General features: G+C 43.9%; 1 protein-coding gene across 1 annotated transcript in view; it reads right to left on the bottom strand.

The window, feature by feature from the left end:
* The window catches only part of LOC138580090 (zinc finger protein 25-like), a 167161-nt gene that overhangs the window by 52617 nt on the left and 90710 nt on the right, over nt 1–23834 (bottom strand). Inside the window, exon 4 of the mRNA XM_069650365.1 lies at nt 23552–23668. Within this exon, the coding sequence (XP_069506466.1) occupies nt 23552–23668 (117 nt within the window). The remainder of the gene's footprint in view (nt 1–23551; nt 23669–23834) is intronic.

Below are 23834 nucleotides of genomic sequence, written 5' to 3'. Positions count from 1 at the left end.
ATGTTTTCGTGGCTGCAGAAAAACATACCAGCACGTAACATAAACGCACGCATGCCGCGATTAATGATACACCTCCCAATACTTTGATCTGGACAGAAAAAAGAATTGTTGTCCCATTATACTCCAGTAAAAATTACTTTTGCAGTTGGAAAGATGCTCATGAGTGCTTCAACCAACTGTCCCAAGTCTGCCAACAAAGTATGTGCAGTCACGTAGGCCAAATGGCAAGCACCATAGTGCAAAATTACCACATGAGAAGGTCATCGTACGTATGTGTCTGAAAACTTGCAGAATTGCCGCAACATTGGCATCAGTGTCAGCGTTCCACAACACCTCCACTCCTCTCACATCGAAATGGTGTGCCACATGCCTACTCTCTGCATAATGTTGTAAGCCATGGACAAAAATGTCTCCAAGCACCAAAACCATGACCCTCTCCACCTCTGCCATCTTCAGTGTGCGCACCGTCTTTGGACACAAAAGAGTAATGTGAACATCTGATTGGCTGATGCCTACAGTCCCCTTTCCATGCAGGATTTGCTGTAGAAACCTGTATGTGACACGCCCTACCCACGGACAAGCGTTGCCTACGTGCGGCACGCAACTCTTACCCAGTCCTTTCATCCTTTTCACAGCGGTAGCAAATCGAGTCCCTCATTGGACACAACTAAGCAGTCACACAACCATCCACCAATCACATTGAAAATCGCTAAATGTAACTCCGTCATCAACATTGTGCACTTCAAAATTACTGTTGATAATTCTGAATGGAAGTCGCATATCATTGCAAAGCACCTACTTCAGAAGCTACTGTGCAAGTGTTGCGAATTTCTACGTACAGCTCCATGCATGCGCACATGCATGAGTATAGAGTACAGGTATTTATATTTCAATCGAAGAACAAATGAATGCTGCTAAATGTGCTGTGGAGGGTTTTGACCCATGTGGAATCATTAGACGGGGTAAATATGGGGATTAAGCTGTCGCTGCCCATCATTTTACCCCAGAACAAAAATAAATCATTGGAGTGGGTAAAGATGGGGATGCGCTGTCGCCGCCCATCATTTCATCCCAGAATCCAGGAGAGCTGCGCAGTTGTGCGCACACCAAAATGGTTACCTAACTTGCCACCCACCAGTGTAAAGAAAGGTCTTTGTTAACAAAATCCACTGTTACTGATGTCAAAAAGTTGCTGAAATCGTGACTCATTGGACCACTTTAAAGATTCAACCCTTTTGTGGGGTTCCACATAACCATCTTACTGTAAGGAGCCCCATCAAAACAATGTTAAGCAAGGATTTACTACCATGTAAGAACCATTCCTGTTTAGAATGCATTAATCCAAGAAAGATCCCAAAATTGCATGCAGTACCAACAAAATCCTCAAGGCGGCGCTAGCGGTCTAAACTCTGACAGGAGAACTGAGTGCAGTTGCTGACAAAGGGATTTGACTCAGCTGACTTCAAAGGCTGCATTTTAATTAAAAATTAGCCACATGCTGTTCCCAGAGGCCTGAAGCCTGGGAAACCCTCTCACCTCTAGAGCTTCACACCAGGAGTTAGAATCTCACATGACCTCTTGATTGATAGAAGGCAGACTGGCTGGGAGCTTCCCAGAGACCACACAATGGCCCCTTTCCTCTGAAAGGAATATGTTGATTTTGACTGTTTAATGTCAACAAAGCCCTGCCTGCCAGAAGACACCTGTGACTGACCCACCCAAGTCTTGGAGGCGGACTCCAACACTCTGAGAACTGAATTGAAAGCAAAATATATATTTTACAGAAACACTGATAACTCTTTGTAATCAAATGACAGAAATGTATAACTTTGAGAGCCTTAATTTAAAAAATGTACCTTCAATTCAAGCCCAAACTCCAATTTGTGTGATGTTCTGGGGGCAAACTAGCAGTTAAGAGGATATTACTCAAAATGTGTGCATGTGAAAAATCTGACACTTCATCAACTAATGTCCATACTCCTTGCGCACATGTGTGTAAATTTGGGTTAATGTCCGGTATTGCAAACCAGTTAAAAAGTGCAAAATATTGCCATTTCTGAATGCAAGCCCCCAGGAAGAGCAGAGTTTGGACAGGGTATACCTCCTGTGATATGTGAGGGGTGCATGTAATTTTAAACAAATGTGTACCTGTGCAAATATGTTTTTTGAGAAAATATAGATTGTGTGTAAAGTTGACAGGGGTGGGTTCTCTGTACCATAAACAGACCTCATCATGATGACACTTCATTTCATTCCCCCAATCATGGGAGAGGGGAGAATTGGGCCAATGGCAAGTGGAGAGGGGTAGGGTCTAGTGATGCTGCACACACACCCATTTCAAAAACAGATAAAAGCAGACAGACAGGACAGATAGGGACCTTCAAATCCATTTGCTGCGGGACGCTCTGCTGGAAAATCCATACTTTACCTCCATCAATCTCTAGAGAAAGCTGTGCAGAAAGATCCAGACTTCAAATCTATCAATATCCAGAACCAGAAACCCAGACCAGACCAGCAGAGCAGAGCTGACCCAGATCACTGTGAAGAGACCCAGACCAGACCGGAGTCCAGTCTAAAACCTGACCAGATCCGTGGCGAGGCATATTTTAAAAGATATTGTGAGTACCCAGCAAAACTGTGCAGAACCAATCTCTTAGTTAAAATAATATAATTCAAGCTATTTTAATCCAAGTAGAACTGCCTCCTAACTGTCACCTGTCATTTGTAAAGCTGTCACTTGTCATTTTCTAGTTGCAAGCTGCACTTGTCTTTTTGAACTTTAAAATTTCAAATCTGAAAAACGACCTTTATTTAATCGCTCATATCTCCGTGACCGTTTGTGCTAGAGACTTGCAGTAACTTTCATCTGGAAGCGGAGATCCTAGGCTTTCCTAGGACCCCAAAACGATAGTGATATTCCTTGTAGTTCCTCTGTAATCGCGCTCGGCGCATTCGCAAATTTAGCCGCGATTTGACATTTTACCGCGATTTGCAAATTTCTTCACGTGTAAAAATCTGCTGCCGCTTGCCTTCCATTTGCCAGAAATTCGTTTAACCTGCTAATCATCCCTGAATCACTGCAAGAGTGAGCCTGGACTAATATTGACTAGATACCACTCACCCTGAACCTCTAGAGGGAATTAAAAGCATTTTAACATATTTTCACTCCATTGCCAGCACATATCAAAGCATTTTGCCTGTGTTTTCAACTTCTGTAGTCTAAGTTGCTGGGTGAACTGAATTACATTTGAATTGCATTCATGAGAATTGTGTGCCTTCCTTCCATTTCCTTGCATTGCATAAAAGGGGGGGTGAATTGTACAAGAAAGTGATTACATTGTCTTTGCTGAAATCCTATCAAGTTATTTTCTTTACTGCATTTCATTCCACATTGCATCCATTTGAAACCATAAAAGTATTGTTGCTATCTTATCCATTTCATGTCAACTCCTTAGTGATTATCAAGAAGTGTGCTAGTGCCAGATTCTCCGTTGTTAATCTTTATCATCTCAGATTAAGTGTGATATTCAATTATTAATTTATTATAAAGCGTGATATATATATATATATATATATATATTGTTTAAATTATCAATTAAACCTTTTAACTTGCAAAACAGAACTACTTCTTGGCTCAGTGGGGTCAGGAGGATTCCAAGAGAGGGGTGTTATATAGGGGTAGTCATCCAGAACGCATGAACTGGACATAAAGATATATCAATAAGGGTTTTCATTCAGTATTCTAGACTAGGCGTTGACTTAGCTGTAGTGCTGAATTGAATCCTCTTACAAATTGGGGGCTCGTGCCGGACGTTTGGGTTAGATCTATCACTTGTGCAGATTAATACAATGTGCCAGCTGACCAGATACACAAATCCGGTCGGATCACCACGCTGTGTTACGCTGTAAAGCACTCCTCAAAGCAACGCTCTAAGGAAAAGGTCTGTTTTGCAAAAATAAAATACAAACTTCTGTAAGTCAGGACAGAGACCAATCTCTAGAATGACGACCTTAGTAGACATGAAAATAGCCAGAGAGCACTTCTTACATAAGTTATTTGTGAGAGGTGAGTGGACTCACCAGGACCAAACAGTCTGGTTGCAGGCCATCACACCCCAAATCACGGAAACAGGGCCAGATATATGGAGAGACCAGGGTCCCTTACATGTGGCCCTGAGTGAACTATATATGTCGTCTAAGGCCAAGGATGAGCACAACAAGATTGCCAGGGTAGCGGCATATTTATATTTACATATGGGAGCCATGCAGGACAAATGTGCTGAAGGCCAAGATCTGGCGAGTAGGCAACTGCTGGCATTACAGAAGGCCCAATCTGAGCTGGACTCTTCTGAGCAGAGGCTGCTCAGGAGCCAGGAGTCAGAAAATGACAGTAGGCAGTATATCATTAAAATAAAAGAGGACATGGATATACTGCAACAGGAAAAGGCTGACCAGGATACTAGATTTCTGGCCCTGCAGAAGGAGCACCGAGACAGTTTGGACTCCTTACTGCAGAGCCAGAAAAAGCTGGAGCAACAATTAGACTTTAACAGGGCATGCACGGAGCAGGTAGCCACCCTGCAAAGTCATCTAGATAGAGTGAAGGTAGAGAGCAACAAGCTGATTTCGAAAGACCTGGATACCCAGGCAGAGTTTGATGAAGAACGCCAGAAAGCTGGTGCCTTTCAAAGGCAGAGGGACGACCTGGCGGCACAAATGCAGGCTCTTAGTCAGGAAAGAGACGCCTTAGGCCAGGAAGTCTGCCATTTAAAAAGAAAAACAGAAGAAAATTACTTGGCCTTCCAGGGGCTGGGTGACCTCCAAAAAGAACGCCAGAACTTGTTAGAACACACCAGGAGGGTGGAGGATGCTCTGGCAAGAAAGGAGCAGGCCAATAGGGACACAGCTCAGGAGGTAACCCTCCTGCAGCAAAGACTGGCCCAGTGCTCCAGGACCAATCAGGAGAAACAGAGAGAGAATGAGGCTCTCTGCCAGCACAATGATAGGCTCCAGCAACAGGTAGCGATGCAGGAGAGACTGATAGAGTCTAGTAAGGCCTTAACTGAGGAACTGAAGGCACAAATGCAGGCTCTTGCATTGCAACAGGGAGCAGGGGCGGATAGAGATGAGGTTCGCTGGGAAAGAGAAACTCCTGAGCATAACCCCAGGAGCCCTAGTACCAGAGGCCTTTATCTCTCTCGGTCCCTGGACTCTGCCACCCCCATGTCCCCTGGCGCACATGAGCACAGGGCCGCAGGGATGGCAGATTACTATCCAGCCAGAAGCATGGGGCTCATAGGCCAGTACCACCCAGGAATGGAGGGGCGGGCATCCGGGTATGGGCACCCCAGCACAGTGCAATTTAATGGGGAACCCCAGGAGAGTAGGCCCATTAAGGGCATCCTGAAAACCTCTGCCCAGTTAGGTCAGTGGGGGGGGGTACCCATCAAATCCTGGCAGCAAGGAGGAATCTGAAGACTCCTCTGAACTGCGCAGGACACAGGAGACCAGGTCCCCACATTCTGCCAGCCATTCCCAGGCTCGCAGAATCCGGGAAAACCTGGAAGAGCAGACAGGAACCTCTGGGAGCAGTGCCTCTGAGTCAGAGGATGAATGGACAAGGGTTACCCGAACCAAAAAGGCCAATAAGGCAAAAAGGGCCTTGCTTAAGGACCCCTTAAAACAGATTAAGGCGATCAGGAGCGTCATCACGCCTTACCATAAGAACGCTAAGTATTCTGTTTGGGAGCACTTAGAGTTGTTTGAGCAAATGATGGAGACTTTCCATTTGAAGGACAGCCAAAGCTGTATTCAATATGTAAAGTGGACCTTCTCCCCGGAATACTCCAGTTTCTTTGCGGGGCTGGAGGACCAAAATCATTTAAGGCGGCCATCTTGAAACACTTTTCTGTTCACAGAAATCCTCAAGAGGCTCGCAAGGCAGCCTACAATTTGCAATGTGGGGAGGATCAGGCCCCACAAGAATTTGTGCAAGAACTGAAACGTGCTTTTGCGCAGACCACCAGAAGGGTGCGCACAGACAGTAGAGAATTCATTAATACATTTTTTCATGCCTTGCCCAAATACATAATGACCCAGCTCGTGAGGGATTTTCACGAGAAAAGATCTTTAGACTGGGTCATTGAACAGGCTACCCGGATCTATGAGGTGCAGAAACCGGTAGATAGCAAAAGTAATGCCCAGAAAAACCCCAAAGCCAACAGCACCCCTGCTGCTGCCAAGGTGGCAGAGGTAAAGGTCACCCCCGTTTTGGATTTGGAGATGGGGGGGCCTAAAAACCTACCTGCACCTAATATTGCTAGGCCCAGGAGGTCCTCGGGTCAGTCACAGACAGGGAGCCAAGGAGGCAGCCCCACAAATGGGGTCCCTCGGTCTCCTGATTATGTAAGTCCCCGTTACAAGGGAAATCGACCCATCCTGGGTTATGTGTGGACTCCTCCAGCCCAAGGGGGGGGATCCAGCCAAGCACCTAACCCAGGAAACTTCCCTCCTAACTTCCCACCGGAGGGCAGAAATTCTCCAAACCCTGGGCAGAACTTCTTCCCCAGGTATCCACCCAACTTCCAACCCCAAAATCATCCACCCTTCTTTCCCCAATTCCCTGAGCCCAGACAACCTAATCCGGGAGAGGGGAGGCCAAGGGTGGAGGGGTACCCAAATCTTCCCAATCCGGGGTATTACCATAGAAGGGACAGCTACCCTTCCCGGGATCAGCCCAGGGGAGAAAACAGGGCCCCGTATCAGCCTGAGCGGGTTTCCCAGTTAGAGCGCCAGGTTCAAAACATGGCGCGGGATCTGGGTCACATACTGAGGGCTCAGCAGAACCCTCAGATGGGTGTGCCGGCGCAGAACGCACCCAACTCTGGACCTGGTGCTCCAGAACAATGACGGGGGCAGCACCCCGATAACACACCGGTTCCCAGGGAGGAGGCACAAGGGGAAGGGGGGTGTAAAGCCTTGGAGGAAGCTTCCTTCCTCACTTGTAAACAGCCCCTGGAAACCCAGGAACCGGAAACAAAATCTCTTGCCCCTGAAAGTCTGCCTCCTAAGGAGCAGAGGGGGGGTAGGAGAAACAAAAGACCCAAACAGACTCAGTTTGAGGAGGAGGTACAGATATTCCAATTTGAGGGAGAGGGATCCTCAGAGGATCCTGGGAAAAGGATCTTCTCCTTCAGAGAGGGGGGAACTCCTCCCAAAGAAAAATGGGTCCCTAGGGATGCAAATCCAGACTGGGGAGATGTGGAGACTGAGCTACCGGCGCCCACCATCTCATCCCAGAACCAACAGCAAGAAAATCCCCTGGTTCAAACCCATCCTGGTGACTGCCTCCAAAAAGGGGGGGGCGGCCCAGAACTGGAGCCAGGGGAACCCACAATGGCTCTGATCTCCAGTTGCCAACTTTTTCTTTCAGATTCCCAAGGCTCTCCACAGAATTCTGCCCAAATCTCTTCGCTAGCGATGTCCAAAACCAGAAAGTTAGCCCACCAGTTGTCCAAAAATGTGCATTATCTGTGCCCCCTTGAGGAGAAGGAGGGAAGATACTATGCCCCGGTACAAGTACAGGGGCAGGGTACAATTTTGGCACTGGTGGACACTGGATCTCAAGCTAACCTTCTGTCCAGAAGGGCCTTTGACGAACTGAATGCAGGAAGGGGAGAGAATTACCAAATTCCTCTCACCTCTCTTCCTGGACAACTCCAGAACTTTGACGGGAAGGAAATTCCCGTCGAGGGGACGGCAGATTTGGACATAAAAATTGGGTGACATAAATTGAAACACCCGGTTATAGTTGTGACCCCAGAGGGCACCTCCTGAGAAGGTTGTCACCCCTAATAGATTGCGTAAACAAGGTCCTCTGGACCCAGACTAGCCGACCAAATAAAATTAAAACAGAGTGTCAACCATGTTAGTTTAAACGGCACCTGCCACATGGTTGAACAAAAATCTGACCAAGTAGAATTCCACTTCCAGAATAACCAGATTCCAGACGTGACAGTAATAGCAGTAGGACAAGAGACTGGTGGTGGAGGGTCCTCTCTATTTCTGAAAATCAACCTTCCTTCCAGTCTAAAGTGGTACTCCACGCTGGAAGGAAACACTCTGAGATTCTATACTAATCCACAATCAGAAACTCCCACTCCAATAGTCCAGAAAGATGTGAAATCAGCTCAGAGCCTGGCTGAGATTCAGCAAATTGGAGAGCAGTTGTTCATCCCTGTCCAGTTAAATGATGGGAAGGACTCTGTTCTCGCTCGAGTGTGTGTGAACAACGGTAAGAGCTTCATCAGCGAAGCCATGTTCCGCCAACTCCCAAAAGATCCAGCCATTCCCACCTTCAAACTGATAGACAAATGGGAAATGGACCTGGAAGCACCTAATTCCAAACATCTCCTGCCAAGCAGGTGTATGCTCAAAATCTCCATTGGCAACAAGAGCATAGTCCACAATTGTTGGGTCGTGCGAGACGTCCCTGCCGCCTTTTACTTAGGCAGTGACATTCTCAATCGCTTTGCCATTAGTTTGGACCTAATAAACTTCAAAGCTTGGTCCCGATTAGCGGATAATCCCATGGGCTTTGATGATCCAGAAAAAGCATTTAGGTCAGCTCAATTGCTACCTTATGCAGTTGAAATTCAGATTAAAGAGGAAGTCACCATCCCAGAAAGGACCCGACAATTCTCCCTGGAAGTGAAAGTTAAAAGAGGACAACATTTGAAAAACCCTGATGCTTACATACATCTAAATGCTTCTCTCCAACAGCAAGGGTTGGGGGTAAACCCAACTCCATTAGTCAATCTAGAACATGACACCATTCCAATAGAGGTGGATAACAGCGACTTAAAGAGTATTACTCTAGCCGCAGGCACCATTATTGGAATGGCGGTTGATGACCGACATTTTTCTATAGATTTAGGTAATGAACTGTTAGGGCCAATCCCCAAGGACTGCTTTGACAGTGACAGTGATGACAATACAACACCAGACAGGATTTTTACCCGGCATGGGGGGAACTTCCTGGTGTACACTTCCTGCCCCTATGGTAAGGAAGATGTGACTTGTGACTTCAGGAGGGATGAGGTGATTTTCCAGGTCCATGAGGGCTGCCTTTCCCACCTGAAGCCCCCAGTCCAAATCAGCACTCTGACCAGGGACTTCTCCACCCAGCTGGAGGAGGCCGCGGAGATAGCCAAACCAGAAGTCTTTCCAGGCTTCAGGCAGATGGTGGAAGAGAGAGTCAACCTAGCTGATGCCTGTGTGACTCTGGAACAAAAGCAAAGGTTGAAACAAGTTTTCTTGGATTTCCAAGATCTCTTTGCGGTAGACTCATATGACTGTGGTCGCACCGACATCCACACAACAACAATCCCCACGGACCCTGGCATGACTCCTGTGTTTGTGAAGCAATATCGCTTGCCTCTCGCATCAATGGAGTCCCTTACTGAAATAATTAAGAACCTTGAGTCCCGGGGAATAATCCATCCCATCCACAGCACCTTCAATAATCCGGTGCTGGGAATATTGAAGCCAAACGGCCAGTGGAGACTCTGTGCCGACCTCAGGGAGCTCAACAAACGGGTCCATACTTCCCGATGGCCTCTGCCCTACATTGACCAAGGGCTGGCCCAGATCCAGGGGTCACAGGTATTCACTGCAATAGACCTGACCAATGGATACTGGACTGTGCCTGTCAGTAGGGAGGACCAATACAAACTGGCTTTTACCTTTGGGGGCCAGCAGTACACATGGACCCGGACTCCCTTCGGATACCTTAACTCCGGTAATGAGTTCAATATTTTCCTACATAAGGCCATGCCCGACCTGGGTGCGAGGGGTAACCTGGCTTATGTAGATGATGTCCTCATCAAAAGTTCATCTGTGGAGGAACACATAGCGGAGATCCGTTATGTTCTGACGCAGTTGAGGGCCGCCGGAGCAAAACTTTCCTTTCAGAAAGCACAGTGGTGTAGAACCCGTGTTAATTTCTTGGGGCATGAGATTACTCCCCAGGGTCTCTGTCCCCAGGAAAAGAAAGTGGAAGCACTTCAGAAACTGAAAGACCCCACAACTCTGCGGGACCTAAGGAGCCTCCTTGGACTGACTAATTACAGCAGAAAGTTCATTGAGGGCTACGCAGAGATCACCAGACCCCTGATTCATCTCCTGAAGGGTGGGGTCAAGTGGGAATGGGGTCCAGAACAATCCGAGGCAGTAAGACAACTCAAAAGAAGCCTCTCACAAGCGCCTTGCCTAGCTTACCCTGTCAGAAACAAGGAGTTTGTCCTGGAGACAGGGTTCTCTAATACGTGCTTGACGGCAGTATTATACCAAAAGCATGACAAAGATGTGGGAGATACTGGGGGTCAAAAGGAAGTTACATATTGCTTACAGGCCAGCTTCTTCTGGGGCAGTAGAGAGATATAACCGAACCATTGTGAGCATATTAAAGAAGTTTGTGGCAGATTCTGGGCCAAGTTGGGATATCCGATTACCTCTGGTCCTAATGGCCATCAGATCTACCCCTTCATCTGCAACCAAAATGTCACCATTTGAGTTGATGACTGGACGCAAGATGGTGCTTCCTCAGCATTTGCTCTACAGGACCCAGGAGCAGACACTGATAAATGCCTCCACTACTCATGAGTATGTGGAGAATTTAAGGAAACACCTCCAACATGCTTTTGCTTACGCTCAGCGGAATCTAGAAAGATCGGCTGATAGCATGAAGACCCACTATGACCTGAAGACTTCCAGGAAGGAATATCAGGTGGAGGACCGGGTCTATCTATACAACTTCCAAAGAAACCAGGCAAAACAGCGGAAATTTTTGCCTACGTGGAAGGGACCCTTTGAGATCATCGACAAAATCTCCCCTGTGGCCTATAAGGTCCGCATCCCCAAAGGCGGTTTGGCAGAGGGGGAAGACAAGTGGGTCCACATAAACCAGTTGAAATGTTGCCATCCCAGGCACACTCTGCAACAACTGGAGGAATCCTCTGGAATCCTAGCGGGTACTGTCTCAGACTAATTCAGTTCCAACCATAAAACATACCACATCTAGTCTCTAAAATATTGTGATTTGCATGAAACTGTCTCTTAGTTATACTGTTCTTTTTTCAAAATAAGAATGTAATGTTTTGTTATGATGAAATGCATATGCTGCCCCACTATCTCAACAGTGGTGGAAATGTCCATGAATAGGTATTGCCGCTCTTCCTTTGTCGTCCTAGGAGAAAGAAAACCTGGAGACGGGACAAGGAGGACGATCCGGAGACCGGGAGCCGAGACGCAAGGGGCCCGGGGTACCGCCCAATCTTCCCATCAGGACCGGCGAGGAGAACTGATCGATCTGACTGGATGGAGAGGAAGATGCTGAACTGTGCCATCTACAGAATTGGAAGAAGATAATGTGGACATACCAGCGCCAGGGTTCAAAACCTCCCTTGCAACCGACTCCCCCTCGACTCAAGTCAAAGCGCAGTCGGGCGGGGGGGTTTGTGGAGGGTTTTGACCCATGTGGAATCATTAGACGGGGTAAATATGGGGATTAAGCTGTCGCTGCCCATCATTTTACCCCAGAACAAAAATAAATCATTGGAGTGGGTAAAGATGGGGATGCGCTGTCGCCGCCCATCATTTCATCCCAGAATCCAGGAGAGCTGCGCAGTTGTGCGCACACCAAAATGGTTACCTAACTTGCCACCCACCAGTGTAAAGAAAGGTCTTTGTTAACAAAATCCACTGTTACTGATGTCAAAAAGTTGCTGAAATCGTGACTCATTGGACCACTTTAAAGATTCAACCCTTTTGTGGGGTTCCACATAACCATCTTACTGTAAGGAGCCCCATCAAAACAATGTTAAGCAAGGATTTACTACCATGTAAGAACCATTCCTGTTTAGAATGCATTAATCCAAGAAAGATCTCAAAACATGCAGTACCAACAAAATCCTCAAGGCGGCGCTAGCGATCTAAACTCTGACAGGAGTGCAGTTGCTGACAAAGGGATTTGACTCAGCTGACTTCAAAGGCTGCATTTTAATTAAAAATTAGCCACATGCTGTTCCCAGAGGCCTGAAGCCTGGGAAACCCTCTCACCTCTAGAGCTTCACACCAGGAGTTAGAATCTCACATGACCTCTTGATTGATAGAAGGCAGACTGGCTGGGAGCTTCCCAGAGACCACACAATGGCCCCTTTCCTCTGAAAGGAATATGTTGATTTTGACTGTTTAATGTCAACAAAGCCCTGCCTGCCAGAAGACACCTGTGACTGACCCACCCAAGTCTTGGAGGCGGACTCCAACACTCTGAGAACTGAATTGAAAACAAAATATATATTTTACAGAAACACTGATAACTCTTTGTAATCAAATGACAGAAATGTATAACTTTGAGAGCCTTAATTTAAAAAATGTACCTTCAATTCAAGCCCAAACTCCAATTTGTGTGATGTTCTGGGGGCAAACTAGCAGTTAAGAGGATATTACTCAAAATGTGTGCATGTGAAAAATCTGACACTTCATCAACTAATGTCCATACTCCTTGCGCACATGTGTGTAAATTTGGGTTAATGTCCGGTATTGCAAACCAGTTAAAAAGTGCAAAATATTGCCATTTCTGAATGCAAGCCCCCAGGAAGAGCAGAGTTTGGACAGGGTATACCTCCTGTGATATGTGAGGGGTGCATGTAATTTTAAACAAATGTGTACCTGTGCAAATATGTTTTTTGAGCAAATATAGATTGTGTGTAAAGTTGACAGGGGTGGGTTCTCTGTACCATAAACAGACCTCATCATGATGACACTTCATTTCATTCCCCCAATCATGGGAGAGGGGAGAATTGGGCCAATGGCAAGTGGAGAGGGGTAGGGTCTAGTGATGCTGCACACACACCCATTTCAAAAACAGATAAAAGCAGACAGACAGGACAGATAGGGACCTTCAAATCCATTTGCTGCGGGACGCTCTGCTGGAAAATCCATACTTTACCTCCATCAATCTCTAGAGAAAGCTGTGCAGAAAGATCCAGACTTCAAATCTATCAATATCCAGAACCAGAAACCCAGACCAGACCAGCAGAGCAGAGCTGACCCAGATCACTGTGAAGAGACCCAGACCAGACCGGAGTCCAGTCTAAAACCTGACCAGATCCGTGGCGAGGCATATTTTAAAAGATATTGTGAGTACCCAGCAAAACTGTGCAGAACCAATCTCTTAGTTAAAATAATATAATTCAAGCTATTTTAATCCAAGTAGAACTGCCTCCTAACTGTCACCTGTCATTTGTAAAGCGGTCACTTGTCATTTTCTAGTTGCAAGCTGCACTTGTCTTTTTGAACTTTAAAATTTCAAATCTGAAAAACGACCTTTATTTAATCGCTCATATCTCCGTGACCGTTTGTGCTAGAGACTTGCAGTAACTTTCATCTGGAAGCGGAGATCCTAGGCTTTCCTAGGACCCCAAAACGATAGTGATATTCCTTGTAGTTCCTCTGTAATCGTGCTCGGCGCATTCGCAAATTTAGCCGCGATTTGACATTTTACAGCGATTTGCAAATTTCTTCACGTGTAAAAATCTGCTGCCGCTTGCCTTCCATTTGCCAGAAATTCGTTTAACCTGCTAATCATCCCTGAATCACTGCAAGAGTGAGCCTGGACTAATATTAACTAGATACCACTCACCCTGAACCTCTAGAGGGAATTAAAAGCATTTTAACATATTTTCATTCCATTGCCAGCACATATCAAAGCATTTTGCCTGTGTTTTCAACTTCTGTAGTCTAAGTTGCTGGGTGAACTGAATTACATTTGAATTGCATTTCTGAGAATTGTGTGCCTTCCTTCCATTTCCTTGCATTGTATAAAAGGGGGGGTGAATTGTACAAGAAAGTGATTACATTGTCTTTGCTGAAATCCTATCAAGTTATTTTCTTTACTGCATTTCATTCCACATTGCATCCATTTGAAACCATAAAAGTATTGTTGCTATCTTATCCATTTCATGTCAACTCCTTAGTGATTATCAAGAAGTGTGCTAGTGCCAGATTCTCCGTTGTTAATCTTTATCATCTCAGATTAAGTGTGATATTCAATTATTAATTTATTATAAAGCGTGATATATATATATATATATTGTTTAAATTATCAATTAAACCTTTTAACTTGCAAAACAGAACTACTTCTTGGCTCAGTGGGGTCAGGAGGATTCCAAGAGAGGGGTGTTATATAGGGGTAGTCATCCAGAACGCATGAACTGGACATAAAGATATATCAATAAGGGTTTTCATTCAGTATTCTAGACTAGGCGTTGACTTAGCTGTAGTGCTGAATTGAATCCTCTTACAGTGCAAAGGCAATACATACCAACGCTCCCCCTTTTAAGTGCAAGATGTCCGATTTATCATTGACAAACCGCACAACTTCTTACTGTCTTCCGCATAACCTATACAAATGTTGCAAGGATGCCTATTTAGGGTGAAACTCGATTTTGTATCAGAAAATGTCGGAGTTGTATACTGTGTACGACCTACAGTAATGCTACTTACAATGTAATCGTATGACAAAAGTAAGCGCTCCCGATTGCTGTGGTGACATCTCCCTCTGAGGGTCTCCCGATTTTTCGGCATTGTGCTTTTAAAATGCAAGTAGAACATTTTTTCCCCATCTACTACTATGCCCTATCGCTTACAAACCTCTCTCTTATTGATAGTACACCTTATAAAAAACAAGGCATTTTCATAACCTTAAAAATGTTAGCCATTTTTGAAGGACTTGCAAGTAACGTATTGTAAATACCATGCAAAGCCTGCACAGAGTGAAGTGAAATGCGCACATGCACTGGGTTCAAATATGAAAGGAGAATGCTCTGACAAACGATGCACAATTAATGTGTGCAGTATCAGCACTGTTGTAAACACACAAAGTAATTAATTTAGTTTTTTTGAATCGCAGTGAAGACTACTCTCCTAAGAATCAACAGCATCTACACTGCAGACGACATATCCAAAGAAACCTGGTCATTTTGCAAAATAAAGTAAGTACAGTACTACCTTTATATTGTAACTACTCCTCAAAGAGGCTGCATGGGTTATTTGTTTAATTTGGGCCCCAAAAGCAAACATTGATTTTTGAACCATTCTACTTACAAATATCCATTTATTGAACAAGGAATAACAGGCAGAATGGCTCACAAATCCCTGTGTGTTTGGAACTCAAATAACGTACGTAATGCTTACAAGGTTAGATTTAGAAAAGTAGTTGCTGTTGCAAGTTTATGGCATTTAGTTTATTAATAATGCTTCTCGTCGCCACTAACCCACTTTGTACTCTCATCTGAAGCACATTGTACTAGTATACAAACAGTAAAATAGCCTTACCAAATCATTGCAAGAGTCCAATGCACATTCACACACCATAACAAAGAGCTTCCCCATCAGACTCATACACGCATGCACACAGCACACATACATTATACAACAGACCAAAGTATGCCTTCTTTTTTTCAACAGACAATAAAGAATGCCTACCAAAAAGCAACTCCGTAGAAAGGAACGCAGAAGTAGAGCAAATTAAAATAAAAGTGCCCAATCTAAGCATCCATCTGTTGTACAGTTTATAGAGAATGTTGGAAGAAACCAGCTAATGCAGTCGGTTAGCAAAACAAAAGAAGCTTCAACTACCGAAACTTTACGTCCTCCATCAAAATGTGTCACAAAACACATAAATTGTTGGCAAAAAAAAACAGCTCCCAGTACAGCTAACAATGCTCCTACTAATCCTGATAGTGTAACAAGAACCCATAGTAAAAAAAAGGTATTTTATCAAAAACGTTTTGTCACAGAGTCCTTCAGAATCTACTACGAAGAGGACCGAAATCATCCTCACCCCTTAAAACCTACAGTAGAAAGTTAATCCTACAAGCTCTTGTGGACAGTGCAATCCTTCTGAAAAGAAAGTTGTTTATATTAGTGTTAAATGGGATGAAAGCACTAACAAAAAAAAAGTACCAAACTACAAAAGAAACTCAGCAATAAACAGAATGTGAACAAAAATTATTTTTAAAATGTTTGTGGTGGTGAATGGAGTCACACAACAACCACAGAACCATATTTTAATGAAGAAGCATACAAACAAAATCAAACAAACACAATTGCCATCCATAGCAGTGGACGTGGGTATGAGAAAATCAATACTACCATCATGGAACAAGAAACACTGCTTACAAAAGTATCCCCAGAAAACTCAGAATTACCTCTCGATTCAGCAGAACTACACTGTCCAGTATACAAATGGCCGTGCACATCAATGTGTGCCATTCCAAACAAATCTTTCAAATCTTTACGTCAGTTCCTCAATCAGTATGTAAAAGGTAAAGACAAAAGTAAAATGAAAGTGCTGCAAAATATGGATATTTGTCCAGTGCGCAAATACACAGGACTACAAGGACATTCATTAGCCTGCATTTCTGGGCCTATTTGCAAAAGCATCTTCCATGATATCAAAAGGATATCAATACATCATTCAAGTGTAAGAAATCTAGTGTAGAAAATATACTATGCAACAACTCCAGCTTCGGAATTAGGCAATTTAAATAACACTCTTCTGCATGGTACACCCAAATACTTACAAGAAGAAATTGACTGTATTCAGAGAAAGTATTTTGGAAGTGAAAGTCACTTACAAAATGCTATAGTTTTAGAACATAGTAGCAACAATTCTGCACATAGCAACCTTATATTACACACATACAGAAAAGAAATAGTAAAATTTAAGAGGTCATCGGCTGAAGTACCAAACCATGTGTGTGTGTGTGTTGCCGCAGAACCTTTTACAAAAGGAACACAAAAAATGTAGACATAGCATACAAAATAGAAGATAATGAAGACTCTAAATGGTTTGAATTAGCTCTCCACCTTTTAGCAGAAAACAAATATGAACTAACTGAATGCCTAATATGTTGCAGTTACTGTACTACAAAATTAGACAACAACCACACTCCTTCACGTGCTATTACAAATAATTTGGAATTGTTCCCACTACGAAAAATCCTGCAACAACTCAATTTGTATGAGAGCATAATAATTCAAACAGTTCACCCATTTCAAGCAATTGTATGCCTTCATTCAAAAACAGCAAAATTACCTTCCTCTGAATTGGTGAAAGGCATTTGTGGCAAAGTAGTTTATTTGCCATTAGATCTAACGGAAAATGTACACACTCTAGGAGTGCAACGTTCAATAGAGCATTCTTTAATAGTCTTGGTAAATGGTGTACCAACAAAGGACAAGAAAATTTGGCAACAACTGGTGGATTTACATAAAATTAGACAAGCATTGCAATATCTAAAAGACAATAACGAGTACTACAAGGAAATAAATATTGATGAAAGCTTAAGGGAAACAACTGAAATAATTGAAGAGCCATCAGAAACTGAACAATTCGAACTTCTGTATTCTGCTACAGTATCCACTCTTTTGGACCAATACACAATCCATCCATTGCATTCCAATGAAAGCATAGATGATGCACTAGAAACTTACCAAATGCGACAAACCAAAGGGTCACCAATGAGTATATGGAAAAAAGTATAGAAGCACGTGCTTTTCCACTGCTATTTCCTACTGGCAAAGGTGGAAGATATGATGATAGACCCACTCAAATTGGAGCATCAGAATACCGCTCTTTACGAATGTATTCGCAAGATCCCAGATTTAGACAAAATGTGGAATACATATTCCACCCACTCTATGAAAGTGAATTAGCAACACTATGTTACGGAGTTGCACACATTTTGAAATCTGGAACCCACTTTCAAAATATGTCAGCTAAAAGTACAGGAAAAAGATGAGGTTTTACAAGCAAGTATAACACATTTGTTTACAAACATGCGTGGTACAAAGGAATACTGGTTACGACGGCACAGAGACGTGTGTTGTATGATCAGAAACCTTGGACCACCGACTTGGTTTGTTACGCTAAGTTGTGCAGAATATGCATGGGAAGATTTACTTGAGTTCCTACGCATAACAAACAGCAACAAAAACAACATAGATATATTAACACCTGGAGAACTTTGCTCTCTAGATCCAGTTAATGTGTCTAGATATTTCCATCATCGTTTCATTGCCATGCTACACTTTATTTGCAATAAAACTGTTCCTCCCCTTGGAGAAGTACAACACTTCTTTTGGAGAAAAGAATATCAAGCGAGAGGAGCACCACATATTCACATGCTGTTATGGATGAAAGGTGCACCCAAATGTGGTCACGACAGTGATAGCACTGTTTTGCAGTTTATCCAAAAATATGTTTATCCAAAATATGTCACTCGTTTTTTTTTATGTTGCCTATCTATTTTTGAAAAACATTTTTTGGGCGAACCATTCCTTTAACCTTCTTAAAGCCAAAATTTCATAAATAATGTTTACTTCAAGATTGCCAAAAAATTATGTGAAAGACTACAAACAGTTAGAATACCCCAATAGGTATCTAACTGCCCAAGAGGATATAACAATGACACAAATAAATGGATATCACAGATTTGTAGGAACAAATGCACAGTTAGAATATGCCTACAGGTATGTAACTGTTGTTAAAAATCGGAAGGAAGGCAACAAACAGAAAGATGAAGGAAACACTCAAAGGAAACAAGGAAGTAGTTAGTACCATAGCAAAGGAAGGTTTTTTTTAATCCGACAAGGATTTTTTTTTCCCCAGACCCAAGGATTAGAAAAGCAAACACAGAAACTGAGCACAATGCACAGTACACTCGTTTGTAAACTAAATATGAGGGTAAAAAAAAGGTAAACTGTCTAATATGCAATGTAGAAAGTTTTCATAAAATGCAAAGACTAACATACCTTTTTCTTTTATCACAGAAATTAAAAAAGGAATACTTTCACCAAGTACAAAAAGCATTTAAAAAATATATTTGGATTTTGAACAGAATAATGAGTAAGTATATTGGCAGTCATTTTCTACACATGCGAATCTACACATCAAATCTATGGTAGTAATATGCTGCAGTGGCTGGAGGCTGGTCCTTGCATCATCAGTGTGTAATGTACGACCTACGCCTTACGACCAAAGTACATAGAGTATACTTCCTAGCCACAACCATTGCTGCATATCGAAACTATGGTCCTTGTAAATTAGCTACTTATAAATGTACTGTTGGAACCATCGTCTGCAGCCATGCAGCCAAGACATTATGGGGTGCACACAACTAGCGCATTACACCACTCCCATATTCACTTATAACTCCACTGTTTATGACTTCAGTCTTGGGTGCATGGCCTTTGGGCATGCAGTCAAGACTCTGGGTCCTGGCCAGAAACACCACAGCATATCGGAACCATTGTGCCTTGTCATTTCACTATGTACAAAGTTGGTTTTGGGCCATGCTCCCAAAATGCTACACCCTCCCCACAACCATCTTAATGATGTTGCATAGTACAAGTGTACCAATAGCTGTGATATGGTTCAGTAGTTTGTAGCCACAGGCTACAGATGTGAGTTTGAGGCCATAGAATTATCAATGTATGGGTGTACAGTATATAAAACGCACAGTTGCTTACAACTGCAGTGCTTATTACTTGTTCAAATACTCTGCATCCTCGCCACTACTACCACACCATATGACATCCATTGCGACATATAACTACACTACATACAAATGTGCTTTTGGGGGCATGGCCTTCGGCCATGCACCCCTGATTGCAGCCCCTCCCCACAGCCGCCTGAGTGATGCACTACCACACCATATCACACGCATTGTTCCTTGTAAGTACACTACATATAACTGTGCTGCAGACCCTCCCCACAGCCACCTCACTGATGTTGAATACTAGGGGTGTCTCTGTAGCTCTGAAATGCTGCACTGTTTGTGGGCAGTGCCTAAAATCTTAGGTGTATGTTCACACATTTCAATATATGGTTGTGAAGTGGCTTATAACTGCAGTGCTTACAAGTTTCCTTTTGGGTGCATGCTTGGGTGTATGGCATACAGCCTGCAACCATGCACCCAAAAGTACACATCTTCGCCAAAACCACTGCACTAGATAAACCCCATGTGGGCTTGTAAGTGAAGAGGTTATAGCTTTGTTTTTGGGTGCATAGCCTTCGGCACACACACTCCCCACAACCAGGCAATCGATACGCATTACTACGGGTGTATCCATGGGTGTGACATGCTGCGGTGGTTGTGTCCAGGGCCTACAGGCTTGGAAGTAAGGCCTTCGGCCAACAGCCATGCATCCAAGACTCTAGGCCCTGGCCACAACCACTGTAGCATGTCACACCCATGGCGACATACTAATAAATATAATAATACCCATAGGAAAAAGTATTGCAATTTTGGCATGTTGTCAATTTCAATGTTCGCTACCACTACGCGTCTCCTTACAACAGTAACAAGTTTCCTGTGCACTCCATGGACTGAAATGCTACCGTTATTACACCCCTCATTTTCTGTGCGTACAAGGTGGCCATAGAAAATTCATTGTGAAGACCGACCCCCAGAACAAATGCATTGATCACCCATGTCTTACTGTCTGACCCTGTCCCAACGCTCTGTGACACAGCAAAAGAGTTTTATAAATATAGCATGTGTACGCTGGTTGTTGCTCCATTATCGGCGGATCCAAGATGTCGGGCGCAGCCAAACAATCTGACGCAGAACACGTCTCGCGGCAGCCAATCGGCAGATACGTTGCGTGTCCGTGGTCATGACGCGAGCCCATTAGCCAATCGTTATCTTGTCCGCGGAGGGAACAGGGAAGTGTGACAGCGGAGCGGACATAGATATCACTAATTTTTTGAGACATACTTTTTGGTCGTTTTAAAGAAAAATACTGTACGGATTGTCACCAAATTTACAAAAGCACGCAAATTCTGTGCAAATTCTGTGAAAATCCGTCCAGCGGTTTGACCTGTAGCCGTGCGCAAAGTTTTTCCCCCATTCAGTCTATGGGAAAAAAGACGTTTTGGAACCCCCCTATAACTTTTCCCCCCTGGACCAAACATCACAGACTTTGCAAAAAGTGGCCAATATACGTTTTTTTGCAAAGTTTGGTGAGGATTCGTCCAGGGGGAGCGGAGTTATAAGCCGCCCAAAAAGTGCTCTTCCGATGGAAACAGCAACTTAACCATAACTACACGGCCACTACCGTGGCCGTGTAATAAACATATGCATTTTAATGTTATCCCAATTTTTGTGCTCAGCAATCAAAGAGCCACATGGTAGTAACTGCCAATGTCCTTATTATACTCAAGGTCCGATTCTTTTTTCACTTGGACTGCGCGATACTATGACAATGAATTAATGTAAAGAATGGACAAAACTTTCGTCATATGATTGTAAAGTGCCCCATTGCTTCTCGAAGCTTAGTCCATGCTACATAAATTCATTAATAATTTTAAAAATAAATTAGAAAATGTACAACTATTTTCCACGATTAACTAGAACTTTACAGTGTGTTCCTTCAAGTTATGCTATTTTCAAGCAGGTTAAGAGGATGTGCAATAGAAATATTTGGTTGAGGCACACAAGGCTACACTAGAATTACCTTGTCTAAAACAAAACGATACCTGGGGTACAGGTGCCCTTGTTGTAATACAGTGCAGCCCCCACCCCCAACCCTTGCTCACATCATACCAGCACTAGGTCATAATCTATTCCACATGTAAAGGAATTCTGTTCGTGTTTTTATGGCTGTAGACAGGGTGCAAGATAAGTGCTGCACCAGTCTACTTTAGTCACTAAAACCAGGTCACGACTACCAAAAAAGAAGAACACAGGGTAACAGATATGTCTGGTTTTGGCCATTAATGTAAAGCAAGTGGTCTTGCATAGCACCCGTCTGCAGCTAGTGGTGGCCTCGCTTCTCTTGGCTTTGTAAGAAAAAAGAGGGGTTGAGTTCTTCAGTGGCACAGGGGAAAAGGCAGATATGAAGCCTGTGGTGTTGATGGATAGCAAGTCAGAAGTACCCGGTTCCTGTGTGCCAATCTGCTTTATACGGGTTTGGTGGAAACACTTGGGAGCAGGTTATCCATAGGGAAGGGCCCAAGAGTAGGCAACAGCACTTTGGGTCTGGGAGAGTGCGACATGGCTAAGAGGAGCGCTTAGTTGTAGCTTGGTTAGTGTCGCTGTGCTCACGGCTAGGCCTGTGGTGATGGTCTGTGTGCATAGGAGAGGGTGTAGAAGACCTTAAAGGTGAGACGGTTAGTCTGGGGGAGTGGGTGTTAGGAGGCAAAACAACCTAGAAACCAGCATTACAGGTTCCACTTCACTAGCTCACTACGCTCCCGTCACCCTCACTTATATACATTGCATCGCTTCTGCGAGTTGGCAGATGACGGCAGTGGGCGGTCTGTAAACTCTACAGGTTCCACTTCACTAGCTCACTACACTCCCGTCACCCTCACTTATATACATTGCATCGCTTCTGCGAGTTGGCAGATGACGGCAGTGGGCGGTCTGTAAACTCTACAGGTTCCACTTCACTAGCTCACTACACTCCCGTCACCCTCACTTATATACATTGCATCGCTTCTGCGAGTTGGCAGATGACGGCAGTGGGCGGTCTGTAAACTCTACAGGTTCCACTTCACTAGCTCACTACACTCCCGTCACCCTCACTTATATACATTGCATCGCTTCTGCGAGTTGGCAGATGACGGCAGTGGGCGGTCTGTAAACTCCAGTCGATTTCCATGAGCTGCAGCTGAGTGATGCCTCCTGCGATGCTCAGGTGATGTGTTTAGTCCCGGTGCATGAACAGCACCTTCCCAAAAGAGAACCTTTCCTATAGTGCTGCTTGATGTGACGAGGTCCTGTATGGAACAAATATTTCTTAACACATACAGGCATTGCTCTGGGAGGAAGGATAGCTCAGGGGCAATGCATTTGTCATGGAAGCAAGACAACGCAGTCCGAATCCCGATCACGCGTTTAGAAACCACTTGCTGGTATTAAGCGTGTTATAAAAGAACAATTATCAAAATTCAAATTGCTACCAACCGAGGTTTAGGTTACAAGAAAACTCTCTTTTCCCCAAAATGAAATATTCTTTAAATTGCATTAAGGTATGTCAGATGAGAATAAGAATGTTTCACTCCCTAAAATATCCTCTTACTCTCAGCTATCTAAAAGCACAAGTAAAATACTCTTGCCTCAATTTCTCATGTGGAGCCCTGGCTGCAGCCCTTCTGCAGATCCTAGTTCATTTTTGGTCATATACAATTTTCTCTCTCCAAAGCAGATGGTGCATAATTTGTAATATCAGCATTCAATCAGCACAAGGAGCTAGAAATGTTAAAAGAATAACAGCACTTCTGCCCTAGCAATGAAAAAGAAACTGCCAACGATGGCGAATATATTTATGCAAACCTGTACTTTTTAAAAATCTCTATTTCAAGAACAGTCACTGCAAGTACTGACAAAGATAAGGTGGTCAACACCCAGTTAAAGAGGGGGTGAATGCAACATTTCAAGGAAGCCATTTTAAGATTGAGTTTGCATTTCCTTCTCACCAGTATTTGGACAGTTACCGGCTTCCGATTCCAGAGCGTCCCGCCGTGATGTGCCAGTGACCTGCCCATCTGGCTTAATTCTCACTAGAAGGTCAGGATTGATAGCTGGATACCAAGCTGTGTGTAGAGATACAAGTTACACAACATGATACACTATGTCAATTGTGTAAGAGCAGCGCACTCTGCAGCAACAAGCATGGCAAAATCTAGCTCATGCGCAGCCCTAACCTCCGCCAAAATGCACAAACACTTTCTCCACTGGAGTCTCTCGTACAAAAAAAAA

The sequence above is a fragment of the Ambystoma mexicanum genome, chromosome 3p (genome assembly GCF_040938575.1).
Source record: "Ambystoma mexicanum isolate Mex_15411 chromosome 3p, UKY_AmexF1_1, whole genome shotgun sequence".
Taxonomy (NCBI): Eukaryota; Metazoa; Chordata; class Amphibia; order Caudata; family Ambystomatidae; genus Ambystoma; species Ambystoma mexicanum.
The sequence above is the reverse complement of the archived record's forward strand: the minus strand, read 5'-3'. Positions and strand labels throughout refer to the sequence as shown.